Raw genomic sequence first — 19,059 nt, 5'->3', positions numbered from 1 at the left:
TTAGGCCTTAGGAAGAAAATTAACTTTGGTCACATATTACCTAAAAAACAAACAAACAAAAAAACCCAACAACGCCCCCTCCCCTCCCCAAAAAAACCCCCACAAAAAAAACCTTTTACATATTCCTAGATAGGACCAAATGATCAGAGATATAATTTCTTTTGCAAAACTTTGCCAAATATTATTTAAAAATCTAACATTCAATGTAATCCAACTTATATAAAGACTGCTTGAGATCACAGCATTCCAAATGTATGAGTTATATTTCCATCCTAGCAGGTGTGAAAAGTATTTGCTCTCATGTTGCTTTGGTCCAAAAGAATAGAGCTGAATCAGTAAGAGTAAACTTAAGTACCTAACCGTTTGCCAACATTAATTTAGATTGTTATTGGCAGCAGAAATATCCATGATGAATAGTTCTACTATATCAAAGTATAATAAAATAATTCTTTTCATGAACACATCAGAGTACAGATAAACTTTATGAGAAAAATATGAACACAAAAAGACAGCTACCATAAACAAAAAATAGTGTCTCCCTCAACTATTTGAAGGATAAAAAGGTGAGAATAGAGGTTTGATAATGCTAATATGAAAGGAAATTGAGTATTGTATTTATTTCTTATTTTATACAACTCTTACGCTTTACAAAATTGATTTTAGTCATGCCCATAAAAGTGTAACCCATGGCATCTGAAAGCAAACACTCTTTGTAATTACTTAAAAGGGCCTTTTTAAAAATTATAATACAAAGGTCTGTGCTCTATAAGCAGTCCTCCACTGTGCATTATAACAATAAGGCTTACTTTTAATACAAAGACTAAGTGTTTGGGAGTTATGAACCACTAGATTTAACAAACATCATTTTATAGTTGCTTTTTGCATCTTTTTTGTTTTTGGGATCCTCCTCTTCATCAGGGTGCTCAGGAGCCTGGAGTTCTTCAGCAGATTCTTCTTTTTCTGACTCTGAATCACTTTCAGAGTCATCTGGACTTTCAGGATCAGGTGAATCATCATCATCATCATCATCTCCAGCCACATCACCTTCTCCATCGTGATCTTCTACCTAAAATACCAATCAACAGCTTCTTAAATAAATACAATCATCAAGTACAAAAACTAAAAAAAAAAACACAAAACATTTCCTAGCCATTAAATTAACAGGTTTAAGACTGTATTATGCTCACAGGCTGTCAAAGGAAGAACTGAGGACTTCATGTGTTTTATATACTGGGACTTGAATAGGATTTTGTTTTAAGAAAAGGCTTTTGAAGACCACTCACTCACCTACGTGTCCCACCCTCTACCCTGTTTGAAAGCATGAGACAATTTTTTTAAAGTAAATAAGGTAAGTTAACTTCTGATTCATAGAAATGTGGAAAACATTGTTTTGGATATTACAGTATCAATGTTTTGCATATTACACTACTTTGGAATAATAAACCAGTAGTTATAAAAAAAGATGACTCAGGAAACTAAGAGAATTCTCCCTATCCAGTACTGACATGATATATTTCATCTAACTTGAATGTTCTTCATGCCTATTTAAGATGTGCCTTAGTGGAGACACACACACAGCGCGTAAAAAAATGACAAGAATGTGGGATATGGGTGAGTAAAAAATGTAGTGATGTGTTCAAATTTAAACAACCATCAACTTAAAATAAGACTGCTAGATTTTGTACCAGACAGAAACACTATAAAAATAAAAATTATAGGCTAAGGTCTTTCATGAACATAGATGCAAAAATCTTCAACAAAATATTAATAAACTGAATTCAGCAATAATTCCAAAGATCATACACCACTATTAAGTGGGATTTATTCCAGGTATGCAATGTTGGTTCAGTATCCACAAATCAATTAATGTGATAAACCAGATAAATAAAATGAAAGATAAAAATTATATGATCTCATCAAAAGAAGCAGAAAAAACATCTGATGAAAATGCAACATCCATTTATGATGAAAACTCTTGGCAACATGAGGAAAGATAACTCAAACTCACATAATAAAGACCATATGACACACCACAGTTAACATACTCAATGTTGAAAAGTGAAGCTTTTCCTTTGAGAACAGGAGGAAGACAAGGATGTCCACACTCATCAACTTTATTTGACATACTATTGGAAATCCTGGGCCACAATAATCATACAAGAAAAAGATATAAATTTCCACCCATATTGGAAAGGAAGAAGTAAAATTGTCAGATGATAATAGATGAATGGATAAAGAACATGTGGTTCACATACACAATGGAATATTACTCGGTCATAAAAAAGAATGAAATCTTGCCATTTGCCACATCATGGAAGGACCTAGAAGGTTTTATGCTAAGTGAAATAAGCCAGACAGAGAAAGAGAAATACCATATGATTTCACTTATATGTGGAATCTAAAAAACAAAATAAATGAAAAAAAAAAAGAAACAAACTCGTAGATACGAGAACAAACTGATGGTTGCCAGATGGGAGGGGTGTTGGGAGGATGGGTATAAAATGTGAAAGGGATTAAGAAGTACAAATTGCCAGTTATAAAAACAGTCACAGGGATGACAGTAGAGCACAGTGAATATAGTCAATAATACTGTAATTACTATGTATGGTGCCAGATGGGTACTACACTTATTGTGATCACTTCATAAGGTATATAATTGTTTAATCACTATGTTGTACACCTAAAACTAATATGGCATTTTATGTCAACTATACTGAAAAAATGTGCCCCAGCAGTTACTCTAAGCAGAATTTACATAAGCTGATATCAGAAAAGTTATTAATAAAGCTCTCAAAAATCTCTTCTTATCTACAAAGACCTAGTATGGCATGTAAAAATATTTTAAGTAACTAAAAATTTTATCAAATTGCAAATTAATTATCTTCCCAGTTAATGAAAATACATTAATTACTACCTCACTGAAGCCAAGTCCACAATGTCTTCGATATCTTCCTGACAATTTACTGTCCATACTTTGCTGATATTGAGACTCCAGTTCTTCATTAATTTTCTTGTCTTCTTCCCCTGCATGTCCAGGGTACTTTGGTTATGTTTCAGTCAAATTAATAAAAATATTTGATTACACAAAAAAACCCTTAATACAGATGCTATTATAATCAGGGCTGATTTTTCGAACTGTGACTAATTTTACAATTAATTTTGTGGATGGGTTTCTATACCATACGACTTAATAGACATAAAATAATTGAAATATGTATTTATGATTACTTCTTTAATAGCCAACCCTTCCAACTACAAAACTGTTTATAAAAGATAAACAGCTTATTTTTTCCCACATAATTCACACTAGACACAAGAGCCTCAGAAAAAGTGCCTGGAGTTCAGATATTCTAAAAATTAATTAAAAGAACTCTGGCTATTATATGTTTTAGCTTATTTATAGTCTAAAAACTATTCTCCTGAAAGTGAATAGTTACAGAAAAACCTCCAAACAAAACCTTCTGTATTCAAACAAAAATAATGAAAAGACACACAATTCTTTCACAGGATGGTTAAATAAAATGACCTTGTAATGGCTCTCCTTTATGACTATCTTTGAATATCAGTTTACTGAAGCAACATAAACTTTTTTATCATGCAACATATGATACATATTTTTACATATATACTGTTGTATGTAGTTATTAAACAGAAAATTAACTACATGTGAACTTACCACATAAGAACTCGATGTTATCAATACAATCAAAGCTTTTTGTGCATGGCATTTTAATTTATAAATAAAAGAGGAATTTCACATTTTAATCACAAATGTTGGTGCTTTTCATTATTGTCATTCATAAAGCCCCCTGTTTTAAAAAGCAGTTGAATATATTTCCATTCTGCAAAGCTCAGGGACTCTTTTAACCTTTTGTAGCAATGCAAATTAATTAGAAATTGTTTAATACCAGAAGTATAAAATACCAATTAATTTATAAAATGTGCTACATATTCTAGGTCAGTAAAAAGCTAATTTAAATACTTTAATTGTTTTGTTAAATATAAATATAAGGTCATTATGCCCTATTATTAATGTCCATGGATCAGGATCAATTTGAAATAGGAGAAAACTTCACTTTTCAGCAGACTGAATTCAAATCCAAATCCATTTTCAGTTCTTCTTTAAAAGTTTTCTCCCCACAATTTTTTTTAAGTTAATTTTTTCAGGCTTTGCAATGAATTTTAGTTCTTCAAAGATTTCAGAAAACAGCAAATAAACTATAAACCAGTAAAACATGCCAATTATAAGATATGCTAAATAATTTATAAAGTAAAAAATATATAAAGTCAATACATACTACAGTTCATAAGATGAGGCATAAAACCTTACTACCATTAAAATACATGAGTCAGTAAAAATGAAGACATAAAGGGTCAGTTTCTTGGTTAGAATATCATACTGATGTGTACTCTATAATCTCAAATCTTTTAAAAATCAAAGTATATACTAATTATTACATAATATATGTAACATGTTTACATATACTATGTACATTTCCAAGTCTAATATTTTAAATATCATTTTAATTATGTTTTAAATTTCTTACCTGTTCGGAAGTGAGATGTTGATTTGTGATCTCCTATAACAAGACGACCAGTATGTTCTTTCTATAATGAGGCAGAAAATGTATTAGAATTTGAGACCACTAATCTATATATATAAAAGCCTAAGCGAAAGTTCAACTGGTAGCTATGACGTGCACTGACCACCAGAGGACAGACACTCTGACCAGTAGGTTAGCTTGCTGCTGGGGTCCGGCTGATCGGGATTGGGCGAGACAGGCTGGACATGCCCTGGATGAATCCATGCAGGGGCCGGTTTCGGCCCGATCCCCACAGGCCAGGCTGAAGGAGCTCACCAGTGCATGAATGGGGTGGGGAGCGACTGCAGGAGGGCTCCAGGGTGTCTGGTCCATCTCACCCAGTCCCGATCAGGACTGGCCAGCTGGGGAAGGACCCTACCGGTACACGAATCCGTGCACCAGGCCTCTAGTTTAACATAATTATTGAATGTCTACTATATGCCTGACACTATTCCAGGCTTCTGGGATACAGTGCAGAAAAAAAGATTAAGGTTAGATCCCTGTCTTTATGGAATTTACATTCTAGCAATGGTAGGGATGGGGAGGGGAAACAAAAGTAAATTATGTATGTTAGAAGGTAATAAATACCATTAAAACACATATAAATTAAACAGGGTAGAGGAAGAGGGTGGAGAGTATGTAAAGAACAAGCTAGAATTTTAAGTGGGAAGGACAGATAAATAAAAAAATGAAGACAATCTAAGTATTTTCTTTTCTAAGAAGGCCAATTAAATGAATTGCTTTAACTTTCCCACCTTCTTTTTCTGATGTCTCAGGCATATCTCATGGAGACTGCAAATGAGACTAGCTAGCTAAAAATGAAACAGACTTATAATGCAGTTTAAAAGATCTTTACAATATAAAAAATGAAAATCATTATTACTACTGACACATCACACTCAAATTGCTAGCTCATTAGTATTTGGTGGCAATGAGCACCCAATCTCAAACTATCAAAAAGAACACAATTTAAAATAATCTAGTTTTATAAAACAAATTTTTCCATTGATTTTTTTTTCCCCATTGATTTTTTAGAGTGAGCGAGAGGAAGGTGGAGTGAGAGAAACAATGATGTGAGAGAGAGGCATCGATTGATTGCCTCCCACATGTGCCCTGACTGGAGCGAGGGATCGAACCTGCAACCCAGGTACATGCCCCTGACCGGAAATTGAACCTGTGATCCTTTGGTGTGAGGGCTGCCACTCTAACCACAGAACCACACCAGCTAGGGCCCAATCCACTCTTTATGGTTCATATTCAGTTTCATAACGTAAAGAAAGAAATTGTTCACTGACTTTGCAAAGCAATCTTAATCATCTGTGAAGATATAGTTAACAAATCTTTCTATTGTAAAAGGATGACAGACACATTCTCCATATCCAAAGATACTACTGAAAGCTTCAGGCATTAATGTTTTACATGCTATAAACACATAAGCAAATCAATGATTCAATATGTTGTTTCTTTAGATTCTAGAAAATACCTCATTAACAAGATCTGGATATATAATGGCAATGGTCTATTCATATCTTCTCAGCTAATTCTCTCTGTGACCAATAAAATACTCATAGTTGGCTAGGATTAGGAATATACTTTGTGTCCACAAGCCAGAACAAATCTAATCAGCTTATATAAAAGATCAAAGCTACCATTTTGCCTTGCTAGCAAAGAACTGAATGTATGCTTAATAGTCCATTTACTGGTGGCCAAATTTCTTTTTTAAATGTTCAATCCGTTCTCTCCCCTTTTATTGATATAATTCACTATTGGTAGCTATATTGCATACATTTTGTTAGTGTTCTTCCTAAGTACTTGAAGAGTTTTCATTCCACTAGGTTTAGCATGCCCTCTAAACTATTAATTATTTTATATATTCTTAGCAAATCTTTTATTTGCATGAACCTAGGCAAACTTCAAAATACTTTCTATGACAAATTACAAATTATGGAAAATCTGGATTAATGAGATATACAAATGCCTCCTTTGTATAGGTCTTCATGGTTTGCATGATCTCTTCCTACCCTCAACCCCACTGCAGTAGTCTGGATAACTCCTCATCCTTTTAGATTCAGATCAATTCTATTTCTGGAAAGGTTTCTTATACAGCTAAGCCAGGGGTAGCTATCCTTGTCTGTTGATTCCACAGCACTATGTGTATAGCTCTTTCATAGCAATTATAATTCTGTATTGTTATTATCTAATTTCTTCTATTACATGATGGCTCCAAACATGTGTTATTGCTCTGTGTGATGCCCCCCACCTCCCACCAGACGTAGTACAGTACCTGGCATATAGTGGTCGAATAACTGTTGGTAAAACTAAAATGCACAAATACATTCTCATATTAGTAACAAAACCAAAAAGCAGAATTTCATTTTAAGGACCTTAAAAGGGAGAAAAGTTTCCCTATTTCTTTCACATTCTATTTTACATTCTATTTGGAGGAAGGCTATGGGGACAATGTTACAAAAATAAATGTACTTGCTTACAAAAAATAAATATCTACTTACCACTGTATTTGAATGTTAAAATAAATTGCCAGGAAGAGAGTTTTTCCAATAGGTGATGTTTTTATGGCACCTATATTTTATATCTTCTATTATGTTAATCAAAAGAATTTCACAAAAATAAATTGAACATTGAAAAAAATCAGGGATAAAGGTTATTCCCTTGGTTACTTCTTCAAGGGCTGGAAGGAGTGATATGACCTACCAATTGGTCTGTCCAGCAATACCCTGTATCAAATCATTAGTCTAACAAATGGCAAATCAAAAACTTTAACATCTTCTTTCTTCTGTAGGAGTCCCCTCAAACCAAAAATTTTTTCTATACAGTTCCTAAAGCTACTGCCCAGAGGCAATGAGAATCCTAAGAAATTGTAAGAATTTTAAGTGCTCACTTTGGTCAGCTATATTCCCCAAAGCCTAAAATAATCATGCAGAACAGGGAAATGGGATCCAAGTATATTCATTCCTTCTCAATTAACATACACAGAAAAGGGCATTATTTTCACAGAAAAGAAAAAAATGCATACTGTCTGATGCTTACCTTTCCTGCACCCATAAGTCTCAAGAACTTTTGTTTTCTTTCTTCGTTACCTAAGTCTGCTGCCTCCCAATTGCTAGATCCAAGCTGGAAAAGAAATTAGCATATTAATTTGTTTTGCTAATATTAAGTATTAAAAATTTTTAAGTTTACCGGTAAATTCTAAGTTTTTTCCCCTGTCAGTTTTAACTATGGGCTCATTCTTATTTAGGAAATTAAGCACATATATCATAAATATACAGCCAGTCCCCAACTTATGATGGTTCAACAAGACTTTTCAACTTTATGATGGTGTAACAGTGATGTCCATTTAGTAGAAACTGGTCAGACTAAGCTATGATGTTCAGTAGGTTAAGAGTGCATTTTTGACTTAATGGTATTTTCAACTTATGATGGGTTTACTGGGATGTAAACACATTGAAGAAGCATCTCTTCCTTTTGTTACCTCAAGGCAGAAGCTTTTAGTTTTTTTACAGCCAGAGAGCTGTTTTCAAATTTGTTTCTATCAGAATAATCTGAAGGGCTTGTTAGAACATGCCAGGAATTGCAGATTCAGTAGGTCTGAGGTAGGGCTCACAGATTTCATTTCCAACAAATTCCTAAAGTGACACTGTTCATGTGGGCAACCGGATGTTAAGACCAACTACCCCAGAGCTTTATAGGACTCTAGAGCATGTAGTACTTTGAACCCAGAGGGCTTCCAAGTTGTTAATTTAAGTTAGCTAACTGGCTTTTGGGATATTAGGACAGTTTAACATCAGAGTTTAATAGACCCAATTTTAGTTTTCAGTTTCTTTTCTTTTTTTAATTTTATTGATTTCAGAGAGGAAGAGAGAGGGAGAGATAGAAACATCAATGATGAGAGAGAATCACTGACTGGCTGCCTCTTGCACACCCCCCACTGGAGACCGAGCCTGCAACCTGGGCATGTGCCCTTCACCAGAATTGAACCCGGGACCCTTCAGCCCGCAGGCCAACGTTCTATCCACTGAGTCAAACCATCCACTGAGTCAAACCAGCTAGAGCATCAGTTTCTTTCTTTCTTTCTTTTTTTAAATATATTTTTATTGATTTCTTACAGACGGGAAGAGAGAGAGATAGAGAGTCAGAAACATCGATGAGAGAGAAACATTGATCAGCTGCCTCCTGCACATTCTACTGGGAATGTGCCCGCAACCAAGGTACATGCCCTTGACCGGAATCGAACCTGGGACCTTTCAGTCCACAGGCCGAGGCTCTGTCCACTGAGCCAAACCAGTCAGGGCCATCAGTTTCTTTTTGAGGAGTTCTAGTTTTTGTAAGGATATGTTATGACTTTCATTTATTCTTAGAGGTCTTCCAAAGAATAAAGACAAAATTTACTTATTTTTTAAAAGAGCAGAAAAAGCCATTTTACTTTATAATTATCAAATATTGGGCGAAATCAATATCAAATATTGAACCTTTTGATAAATCTAATAGGAATCCTAATGCTATTTTTCTCTACATCTTGAAACAAATATAAGAATTACTTTAAATCATCAATTATTCCCAACTATGCTAAAAATGACTAAAAGAGTAAGAAAATAGAAAAATGGTAGAAGAGTTTTCTCATCATATTGTCTAAAGCAGTGGTTCTCAACCTTCTGGCCCTTTAAATACAGTTCCTCATGTTGTGACCCAGCCATAAAATTATTTTCATTGCTACGTCATAACTGCAATGTTGCTACTGTTATGAATTGTAATGTAAGTATCTGATATGCCGGATGGTCTTAGGCGACCCCTTTGAAAGGGTTGTTCCACCGCCAAAGAGGTCGCGACCTACAGGTTGAGAACCGGTGGTCTAAAGTATTGCATTACTTTTAAAAAAACATCACCCCTTTGTTGGTCACTTCTAGCTTTCTTTGGACACAGTTAATTCAGATTTTTTTTTTTCATTTCTACCCATAATTGCAAGTGGGTAAAAATTGGAAACTGACAGAAGGCATTTCACAATTATCAGACAAGTAGTTGAATGCAAACTGACAAGTGATGGCAAATTGTATATGCAAAAATCTTATGACTATGAGTCTTTGAATCATGAAATACTAAATAACTTTTCCAACCCAGAAATCAATTATAGACCAAAAAAAAAAAGAGAGAGAAAATAAATATAATACTCTCATCCAGAGAGTCACTCAACAGGAAGGACTTCATTCTGCAATATTTTGCTATAATAGCCTGGACCATCCTGTTTTCCTAAAAAGATATATGACTTTTACTTCATCTTTTATGTTATCTGTACACCAAACTTATTTGATATGGTTTTTAAGTGGACAAATGATGAAGGCAGGTGTGTATACGAAGGTGACTAGAATGAATGTAGAAATGAAAACATTCATTGATCATTCTAATCGAGTTTATAATTTAAAAATGAAAATGTTTCACATTTATGGAGCAGACAACCCCTTTCTCAACACATTATAAGCAATCAAATGTTTAAAACAATTCAAGTAGTAGTCTATTTTGATGATGCAAATGTAAGAACTAGAATAACTTCCTAATAAGCTAAAATCTATTAGAAATATGTTTGTAATCTTAAATTATATGTTCCAGCTTCACACATAACAACTGATAGGCAGTTAGCTGTATTCAGAGGATGCTCATCATTTTGGGTATGTATGTCATGAAAATGTGGAATACAAATTTGATTTGGTATGGTTAAATTCATATTAGAATTTCTAATGAAGGTGATTTTCACTATTCTCCTTACTTATGAAAATATCTTGTAAAAAAAAGACTAATAGAATATAAAAGAAACAATGATGGCCATTTCTTCTGGGCATATGAGTTTAAAACTATTTGTACTACATGGACAACTATGGCTCTTCTAAATTCCTTTTGGTTGGGGGCTTATATGCTCTCATAATTTTGGCTAAGTTCCAAATTTCTGCTTCTTTCCATCTGACAGCTCATCTCTTCACAGACCAGTTAGTGCTTAACTATTTCTGGTTCAATATAGTTAAAAAAAAAATTAAAGTACTAGTGAAGCTTAAGTTCTGAATCCCACTAAATTACTTGCTCTCTGTTAACCTAGATGTGGCATTTAACTTCTTTTCATTCTTTATCTATATAGCAAGGCTCCTTTCACTTAAAAATTGCAGTGTTTTACAACTTACAGACTGCTTTCATTTACATTCTCTCAAGAATCCATTTAATAAATAAGGACAATGACGTAAAGAGGCTAAGGGACTTGCTTCCATCCTCTAGCCTTAAGTCCTCTGCTCTTTCCACATTATACTGTACACAACCAAATGAGATAGAGTATGTGGAAATAGTTTACGAACTAGTTATAAAAATATATAAAAAGAGCAAATGTCTTCAATGTCTTTATATAAATAACCTTATCATTTACAATTTATAATCCTAATTTTTTTTTAAGCTGTCGATATTTTATAGAACTGCAATCAATTTACCTCCAATAATACCATAGTAACTTTTGGAATTGTCAGCATTTTACTAAAGTTGGATTCTGTGGTTTAATATCTACTTTTAATACCTTTTTAAATATTTGATAATCCCCATTTAATATGTGAGGTCAGTGGGCAAAATAAAACTTCAATTATATTTTACATGCAGTGGATGTTCATTAGAAACTACTGACCAAATACATATTATAATTAGTTGATTTTCTATAATTTATATGTTTAAAAACATTTAAAAATGTTTTACATATATTAAAATATTTTAAAAACAAGTACTTAAGAGATAACTCCCAATTACCAGCAAAAATAAAATTCATATGAAAGAAACTTTAAAAAAATCACTATCAAGAGACAGGTTATTGTATTGCTTTGTATTGCACTATAATATAAAATTAACAACATAATCAATTTTAGGGAATGTGTGATGGTGCTAAGTCCTGATGTGATTTGTAACTATAACCATCATCTTCAAAGAGAATGCTTGTAGAAGTGGAAAAGGTCTTAAAGGTCATCTAGTTTAAAATGATCCCATCAGAAGCTATCGAAATCTTAATTACTTAATCTCTTTAACTTTGTGTTAAATTACTTAATATCACCAAGAATTTCCTGTCAAGCTGAAAGACTATGTCTGAGTCTAGCAAAACAGGTACCTAACATTCTAACAATCAAGTCACAATTAAATACCAGGAGGGAAACAATGTAAGAGCTTTTGAAATGGCACCCAGGTTACTTAAAAGCCTAAATAAATTCGCGGCATGAACTGGATTACCATATCAACAAGAAAAGATCTAAAAGCCTCTAGCAGGCAGGAACAGAGGGCATGAATAAAGCTCACTATAACTATTCATCCCCAAGTCTTCACAGATTACTGATCTTTCTGCAAAGCTAAAAGAGCCTTACTATTCTGGACCTAACCCTTCCACCCAGAGAGTGGTGGGTCTTAACCATTATTTCATTTGCTACAAAAGATACACACCGGTAGTATTCAGTGAGTCTTTTATGATTCACAAAATAAGATATTATGAAAGGCACTGAACTGAAGCTTAAGAAAATAAAAAAAAACGATACATTCAGTAGTTGATAGTGCTTTAAACAATAACGGAAAGAAAACTAGATGTTGTTCCTTCCCCATCCTTAAAGATGACCTGCCATGCTCCCCCTCCCCATCAACATTCTCGGTGGGCATTTACTGACCCACCGTACGAGGACCTAGTTTAAGTTGACTGGTTACTGCAGTCTCCATGACAATGCGCTAGGAGCTGGGGCAGATATACAAAACGGCCGACGAGAAGCACCTACTTATTCATCTTTGACTTTCCAACACCTGGCGCAGCAGAAAATATTTAATGTGTTACTTTAAGAAATGAATGGTTTGCTATTTAAAATGACGGGCTGGGGGGAGGGGGGGTGGTGGTGGAGGAGGAGGAAAGCAGAGGGAGAGGGAGGAGGGGAGAGGGAGGTACTTGACATCAAAACGGGCTTCTAGGTCGCAACGTCTTAGACCTCACCACCTTGCGCCAGTCACAGATTACTCCCCCGATACATTTTTTTCCACTCAACACTGTTCTGAGTGTACTCTTAACAGTGCAGTTAAGATTAATTGTCAAGAGCACACTGCAAAAATAACCCCGGCCGGAGAAGCTGCCCAAATTGCACGAACACCTTGACCCTGTCACAGGAGCAGTTTAAGCCTCAAACTGGGCGTGTCTGGCCGTCTCTATCCCGAGTGGGAAGGCCCGACCAAGAGGCTTCATCAGCCGCCAAAGAGGCAGATATGACCTCTTGACTAGGCTCTCTCACGTCTCGACCGTACAGCATTTCCTTCCTCGATCCCGTCCTACGCAGGTCTCTGATTCTCAGCGTTGCGGCCCTCTTCAAACCTTGCGACCCTAACTAAAGAAGGGAGACATTTCCCATTCCTCTGGGTCCCCCGCCCTCCCTTCCTTTTCGGGCCACCTCCGGCGCTTCTTCCATCTACACCCACCCTTCCCGGCCTACCCCAACCTTTAGTAGGCCTCAACCCTCATCCATTCCGCCATTGGTTATTTACATCGTCGTCTGGGGACGCTGAACGCTTCACCCCGTGCGGATGGGACTCCCTGGCAGCACTCATTGTTGCGGGGACCCCGACAGCAAATGCCAAATCGAGTCGCTGTTCTCCTCAGCTCCGGCACCAGCAGCCAGCAACCTGTCTCCGGACCAAGCAGCGCCACTCCAGAACGCAGAGCCCGTCGGCCCTTCTCTGCCACAGTCGTCATGACGCAGCCGCTTGCCACCCCCAGAGCACCCTGGGAGTTGTAGTTTTCTGGCTGACTCCATAGCGGCCTGAACAAGAGACAGAGGGGTGACGGAACCTACTATTCCCAGGAAGCCCAGCGGCGCACCTCGTGCTGTGTGGCGGGAGTGTCCTCTGAGGCCCCGCCCCCTCCGGCTGGTGGAGGAAGCTTTCCCGCGGATGGGTATGGCGGTGAGCTTTGTGGCAGAGCTTCCTTGGCACAAAACGAAAGTTAGAGTGGGTTTTCGCTTTTCACTGTAAGATGCCGCACGGTTGACCTACATCTCTGTCATACTTTGAGGCTCACTGAATCCTCACGAGTGAGCTTACTCCCAATACAAAAACCTTTGAAAAAAATATGGCTTCTACTGTTTCCACCCTGGTGTTCTCTATTACTGGTAGAGGTTTCTAGGTGAGCAGCGGTGCAGCTTTCTAGAAGTTTCTGAGGAATATTTTGCTGCTTTCTCTTTTTCACTGAGATGAATCCAGTTTATTGGCAGTTATTGAAACTAGGGCCCCCCTGAGGGAATTTTGTAAGCTTTCCACATGGCTTTGTGTGAAGTGGTAGTGCCCCTGTGTGACCTCGATTGTGACCCCTGGTGTGTAGGCAATTGTATTTTTGCCTCAATCCAGAATTTCTGCCAGAAAACCATGTATCTTTTTTTTTTCCCCTTAAAAAATATTTACTGTTTTTATTGAGGTGAAATTCACGAAGTTAATCATTAAAGTGTACAATTAAGTGGCGTTTATTACATTCAGTGTTCTGCAGCCATCACCTCGATCTAGTGCTAAGACGTTTTCATCACCCCAAAAGCAAATTCCGTACCCATTAAGCAGTCCCTCCCTTGCAACCACTAATCTCCACAGAAACCGCTGCATCTAAGGGCTTTATTTAGATATTGGACATTTGTTCGTGCAGTGTCAAGGTATCTGAATTGTTAACCAGGCCTGAACCTGTCTGCCTTCAATCCCAGCGTTCTGTGAGGATCCCTGTCCTTACTTTTGAAGCTTTCTGACCTTGATTAAAAACTTGATTTTTTTTTTTTTAAAAGAAAAATTCAGTAAGTGGGATGACAGTACAGAAACAGTTGCATTTTGCTGTGAAGCTGCTTCACTGTTAGCCCCTGAACTCAGCAATTGCTCTGGTTTGCCCCTGTAGAAATAATATCACTTCTCTCCACTGCGGGCTATCACCATTTATAGAACTGTCACCAGTGGAGTATAGTTCTTTATGCAGTCATATATCCAAATTCTGCTCTTTTATTTTGGAAGCAAAGGGATAACAGTACTAATTCGAATATGGAAAAAAAGGACACATCAAATAGGATCATTTTTATAACCAAGCGAGGTCACCTTAATCAATTAGTTCTGTGAAGAATAAACCATAAACCAAGGTGGAGAAGAATAAACCCATGAGGAGAAAAAGTGCTTTTTGAAAGTGGTTGTTTGCTCTTCACTATAAATTAAAATATTTTTCCTACTAACTATGAGTCTACAAAAGTTCTATAAATGGAAATTACAATGAAATTACAGTTAAGTAACAGAATTTTCTAGGGTGGACTGTGGTTCTCCAAAGCATTTAGAACACTTAGCTTTATTACCAATAAACCACTGGGATGCCTGAATAGGTAATTTAGATTGCTAAAAGAATTCTGAAATAAAAAGGACAATCAATAAGGCTAGCAGTTACTAAATAGTTTTAATTTACTTGGTGAAAGTCTAGAAAAGCTTAATGAACTGGCAACCTGTCTTATTTCTTCACCAGAATTGTTGGCACCTAGGTGTAAGGCTAAATCTTCAAGTTATAAAACAAGATCGCAAGCCTAAAAGTAACATAGGAGATAATGAAAACTGGATCATTTAATCAGATTTTACTCTGCTTCATATACAGAAGACTTTAGGTAAGAATGACATTATACAGTGTAATAGAATTGCTTATATGGCATAGAAACTCAGTAATTCTCTTCCTTGTTTTGTAAAAACAAGAAGATATTCTATACCAAGTGGAACTCTGAAATCACATCCTCGGGATAGGGACTGTTCCACCTTTATTTTTTGTTTCTGTATCTTTTAGCACAATGCCTGACACAGAGTAGTTAATACGTTTTTTTGAATTAATATGGGAAGTATAAAAATAATGCAGCGTAACAGAGTGGTATCTCATATAAAGTCCAGAAACTCAGCAATGTGCTTTCTTGGGTAATAAAGACAAGGAGAGGAGACCATGATGCTAATAGAACTTTAAGATATTTTCCTGAGAGTAGAAACCATTTCCTGCAAATTTGGGATGCTTTGTTCCAAGACAGAATTACAATATTCTCTTTCAGGACAATAATCTAAAAAAATCAAGGATTCTCTTAATGTGCTTGTGTCTAGTAATTAATGAATACATTCATTTCTGTGTCCAGTAATTTATAAAATACTTGCATGTTTATAATGCTGTTTTATGTAACATATAAGACTACTGTGAATCATAATTTTTACACTAACAAATATTGTTGAATACTTAAGTAATTGTGTGATTTTAGAGAGTCATAAAAATTATTTGGGCCTTAGTTTCTTCGTCAAGCTATGCTTCTATGATTTGAATTTAGGTGTTCCATTGTAAAATTTAGGTGATGATCATTTTTAAAATATGTTTTTATTGATTTCAAAGAAAGGAAGGGAGAGGGAGAGAGAGATAGAAACATCAGTGGTGAGAGAGAATCATGCATCGGCTGCCTCCTGCACATCCCCACCTTGGGGATAGAGCCCACAACCCTGGCATGTGCCCTTGACCGGAACCGAACCTGGGATTCTTTAGTCTGCAGGCCGATGCTCTATCCACTGAGCCACACTGGCAAGGGCATGATGATCATTTCTTAGCTGAGAGGGAATTTAGTTCAGTAGGTAGAATTTTCTGTTTTAAGATTTTCTCCCTTAAAAATTTCTCAACTTTAGTACAGTTACTGATGGAAAAACTCAGAATTGATCATGCTTTGCTTGACAAATTGTTTCTTTATATACATTGTGTTTGTGATTTTATATTACATACATATAAATTGCTTATAATTTCTTTATACAGTTTGTCCTATTTCATATATCAGTATTTCATAATGTTTTATAATTTACTAATGTTCCATCATTTAAACTGGTCAGAAGTTTCTAATGCTTGTATTACCCCAAATATTTGTGATATACCTGTGATATATTAAATTCAGAACACTTTACTAAATGTTTTCATGGGCTACATAAGAAAAAGATACTATGTTTTCTGCATTCTGGGAATTTAATTTTAATTGTGACATAATTGTGGCAGTTTTAATTCACTTTACTAATTAGTAAAATATATCATAAAAATTTGTCAATGAATTGGAAATGAACATAAATGATTACTGGGTTTACTTTCAAGGGAATGCTGAATGTCTAGGGACCTGCAGATTTATCTGATTCTAAATGAGTGTGCACTTTGATCATCTTTGATTAGGCTGTTTGACAACTTTGTAGGGATAAAAATTAAATTGTAGAAAACTGAAAACAATGCAAATGTTTCTGTTCATAACAGTGCAGATGATTCCTGTCCTTGGCAATGCAAATGTATTTTGTGCAGTAAGAATAGAAATCTCTGTAAATCAAATTCTATTATGAATTGGTTTTCACTTTCTACTAGTTTCTTCTTTAATAAGTTAAATAAAATCTCTGACACAACATTTTGATTCTTTTTTATATTTACATGAGAGCCATTATTTTACCATTTGGAAGTTGTCCTTTAGAATTTTATCTACTTATATAATGCTCATATAAATAATTAAATATAAATATAGATGTGTGTGTGTGTGTGTGTGTGTGTGTGTATGTGAAGTACCCATATGATGTGCTGAAGAGCAATAAAACAGCACTTATTTTTAAAACTAAGAGTAATATTTTCCTTATCACAAACAATGCATGTCTACTTAAGATGAATTAAACTATATTCATAAGCAAGAAGAAAATTAAAAAGCAAAAACACATGATCTCACCACCTAGAAATAATAATCACTGTTAAGACCTTGGAATACAGTGTTTCAGACTTATTTTTTTGTACTCGTGTAATTTTTTCTAAAATAGAATAATACTGTATTCTATCTTCTATATATATAAAAGCCTAAGCGACCAAATCACTGAACAACCCGTTGACCGGTCGCTATGACACACTCTGACCACCAGGGGGCAGATGCTCAATGCAGGAGCTGCCCCCTGGTGTTCAGTGTGCTCCCACAGCGGGAGCGCCGCTCAGCTGACCAACGGGCACCACATGCCAGGCTCATGGCTGGCAAGCACAGCTGCAGTGGTGCAAGCCTCTCCCACCTCCACAGCAGCACTACTGAGCTGCAGCAGCAGCAGGTGCAGCAAGGCAGGATGAGCGGGAGGTGGGCTTAGGTTCTTCCCTGGCCGCCTGCTGCTTTGCGCACTACTATATCCCTTAGGGCCATGGTCGGAAAACTGCTGCTCGTGAGCCACATGCGGCTCTTTGGCCCCTTGAGTGTGGCTCTTTCTAAGCCTTAGGCGTACCCTAATTAAGTTAAAAACAATGTACCTACCTATATAGTTTAAGTTTAAAAAATGTGGCTCTCAAAAGAAATTTCAATTGTTGTATTGTTGATATTTGGCTCTGTTGACTAATGAGTTTGCCGACCACTGCCTTAGGGGATGTCGGACTGCTGGCAGTCCAACATCCCCCAAAGGGTCCCGGATTGTGAGAGAGCACAGACCAGGCTGAAGGACCCCACCGGTGCACGAATCCATGCATTGGGCCTCTAGTATTGATATAAGCCTCTTTTTAACATGCATATATAAATGAGCACCTTTTTGACATTTAGCTTTTGAAGATTATATTTCAAGTATTTCTTTTTTTTTGTTAATTGATTTATTTTTTAAATTAATTAATTAATTTATTTTTTTAAATTGTTTTATTGCTTAAAGTATTACAAAGAGTGTTACATATGTCTCCTTTTTTTCCCCGCCCTTGACAATCCCCTGGCCTCCCCTTCCCTCCAGTGTCTTATGTCCATTGGTTATGCTTATATGCATGCATACAAGTCCTTCGGTTGATCTCTTACCCCTATTTCAAGTATTTCTAAGAAGAGGGAGCGTACAAAGATTCTTGTTAGCTGTTTTAGCTCTAATTTTGCAAGTGACATGTCCTTTTTAAAATTAAAGTATATTACATAGGCATATGAAATCACCAAATATAGAATAAATTAAAGCAAAAAAGTTTTAATACTCTATAAGAGGTATGTGATCTTACAAGTATGTCTATATACACATCATGATGATTAAAATCTTTTTTTTTCTTACTGTTTTTTGTTTTGTTTCAAAAAAGAAGCTGGCATGGAGGTTACTGGGGGTTGAGGGTGGGGAAGAACCCAAGACTACAAAGAAAATGAAGCCTGGCCTGGAATAGGAAAGCAGTCCTATCCTAGCTGTTAACATTTAAAAAGCCCTTTCAAGGACCAAAGAAATAAAGGGTACAAATGTCTGGAGCTTGAAATGGCTTTTATACTTTTGAACCTGCTATGAAAGCTTTTCTTAGAACTCTCCTTCCTCCCCTTCCTCCAAAACAAAATAGTGTTAAAAGAAAAAAAAAAATAAAGAAAGAAAAGAAAAATAAATTAAGCAAGAAAAGAGCAAGCATAAAGGATGCTACAATTGCTACAATAGCTTATTTTAAATATCTAGGCCAGAAGAATAGCTT

The 19,059-nt window shown here is 35.9% G+C and overlaps 1 protein-coding gene across 1 annotated transcript; it reads right to left on the bottom strand.

The window, feature by feature from the left end:
* Positions 1 to 463: 463 nt before the first annotated feature.
* Positions 464 to 13,337, bottom strand: CUNH11orf58 (chromosome unknown C11orf58 homolog). Its single transcript, XM_036325542.1, has 5 exons — positions 13,122 to 13,337; positions 7,632 to 7,715; positions 4,548 to 4,608; positions 2,915 to 3,024; positions 464 to 1,066 (listed from the first exon to the last, which is right to left on the bottom strand). The coding sequence occupies exons 1-5, from the start codon at positions 13,182 to 13,184 to the stop codon at positions 836 to 838; spliced, it is 549 nt and encodes a 182-aa protein (XP_036181435.1). The 5' UTR covers positions 13,185 to 13,337; the 3' UTR covers positions 464 to 835.
* Between the last annotated feature and the right edge of the window lie 5,722 nt (positions 13,338 to 19,059).

This window comes from Myotis myotis, unplaced genomic scaffold (genome assembly GCF_014108235.1).
Source record: "Myotis myotis isolate mMyoMyo1 unplaced genomic scaffold, mMyoMyo1.p scaffold_m19_p_10, whole genome shotgun sequence".
Lineage (NCBI taxonomy): Eukaryota > Metazoa > Chordata > Mammalia > Chiroptera > Vespertilionidae > Myotis > Myotis myotis.
Note: the sequence above shows the minus strand (reverse complement) of the source record. Positions and strands in the feature narration are given on the sequence as shown.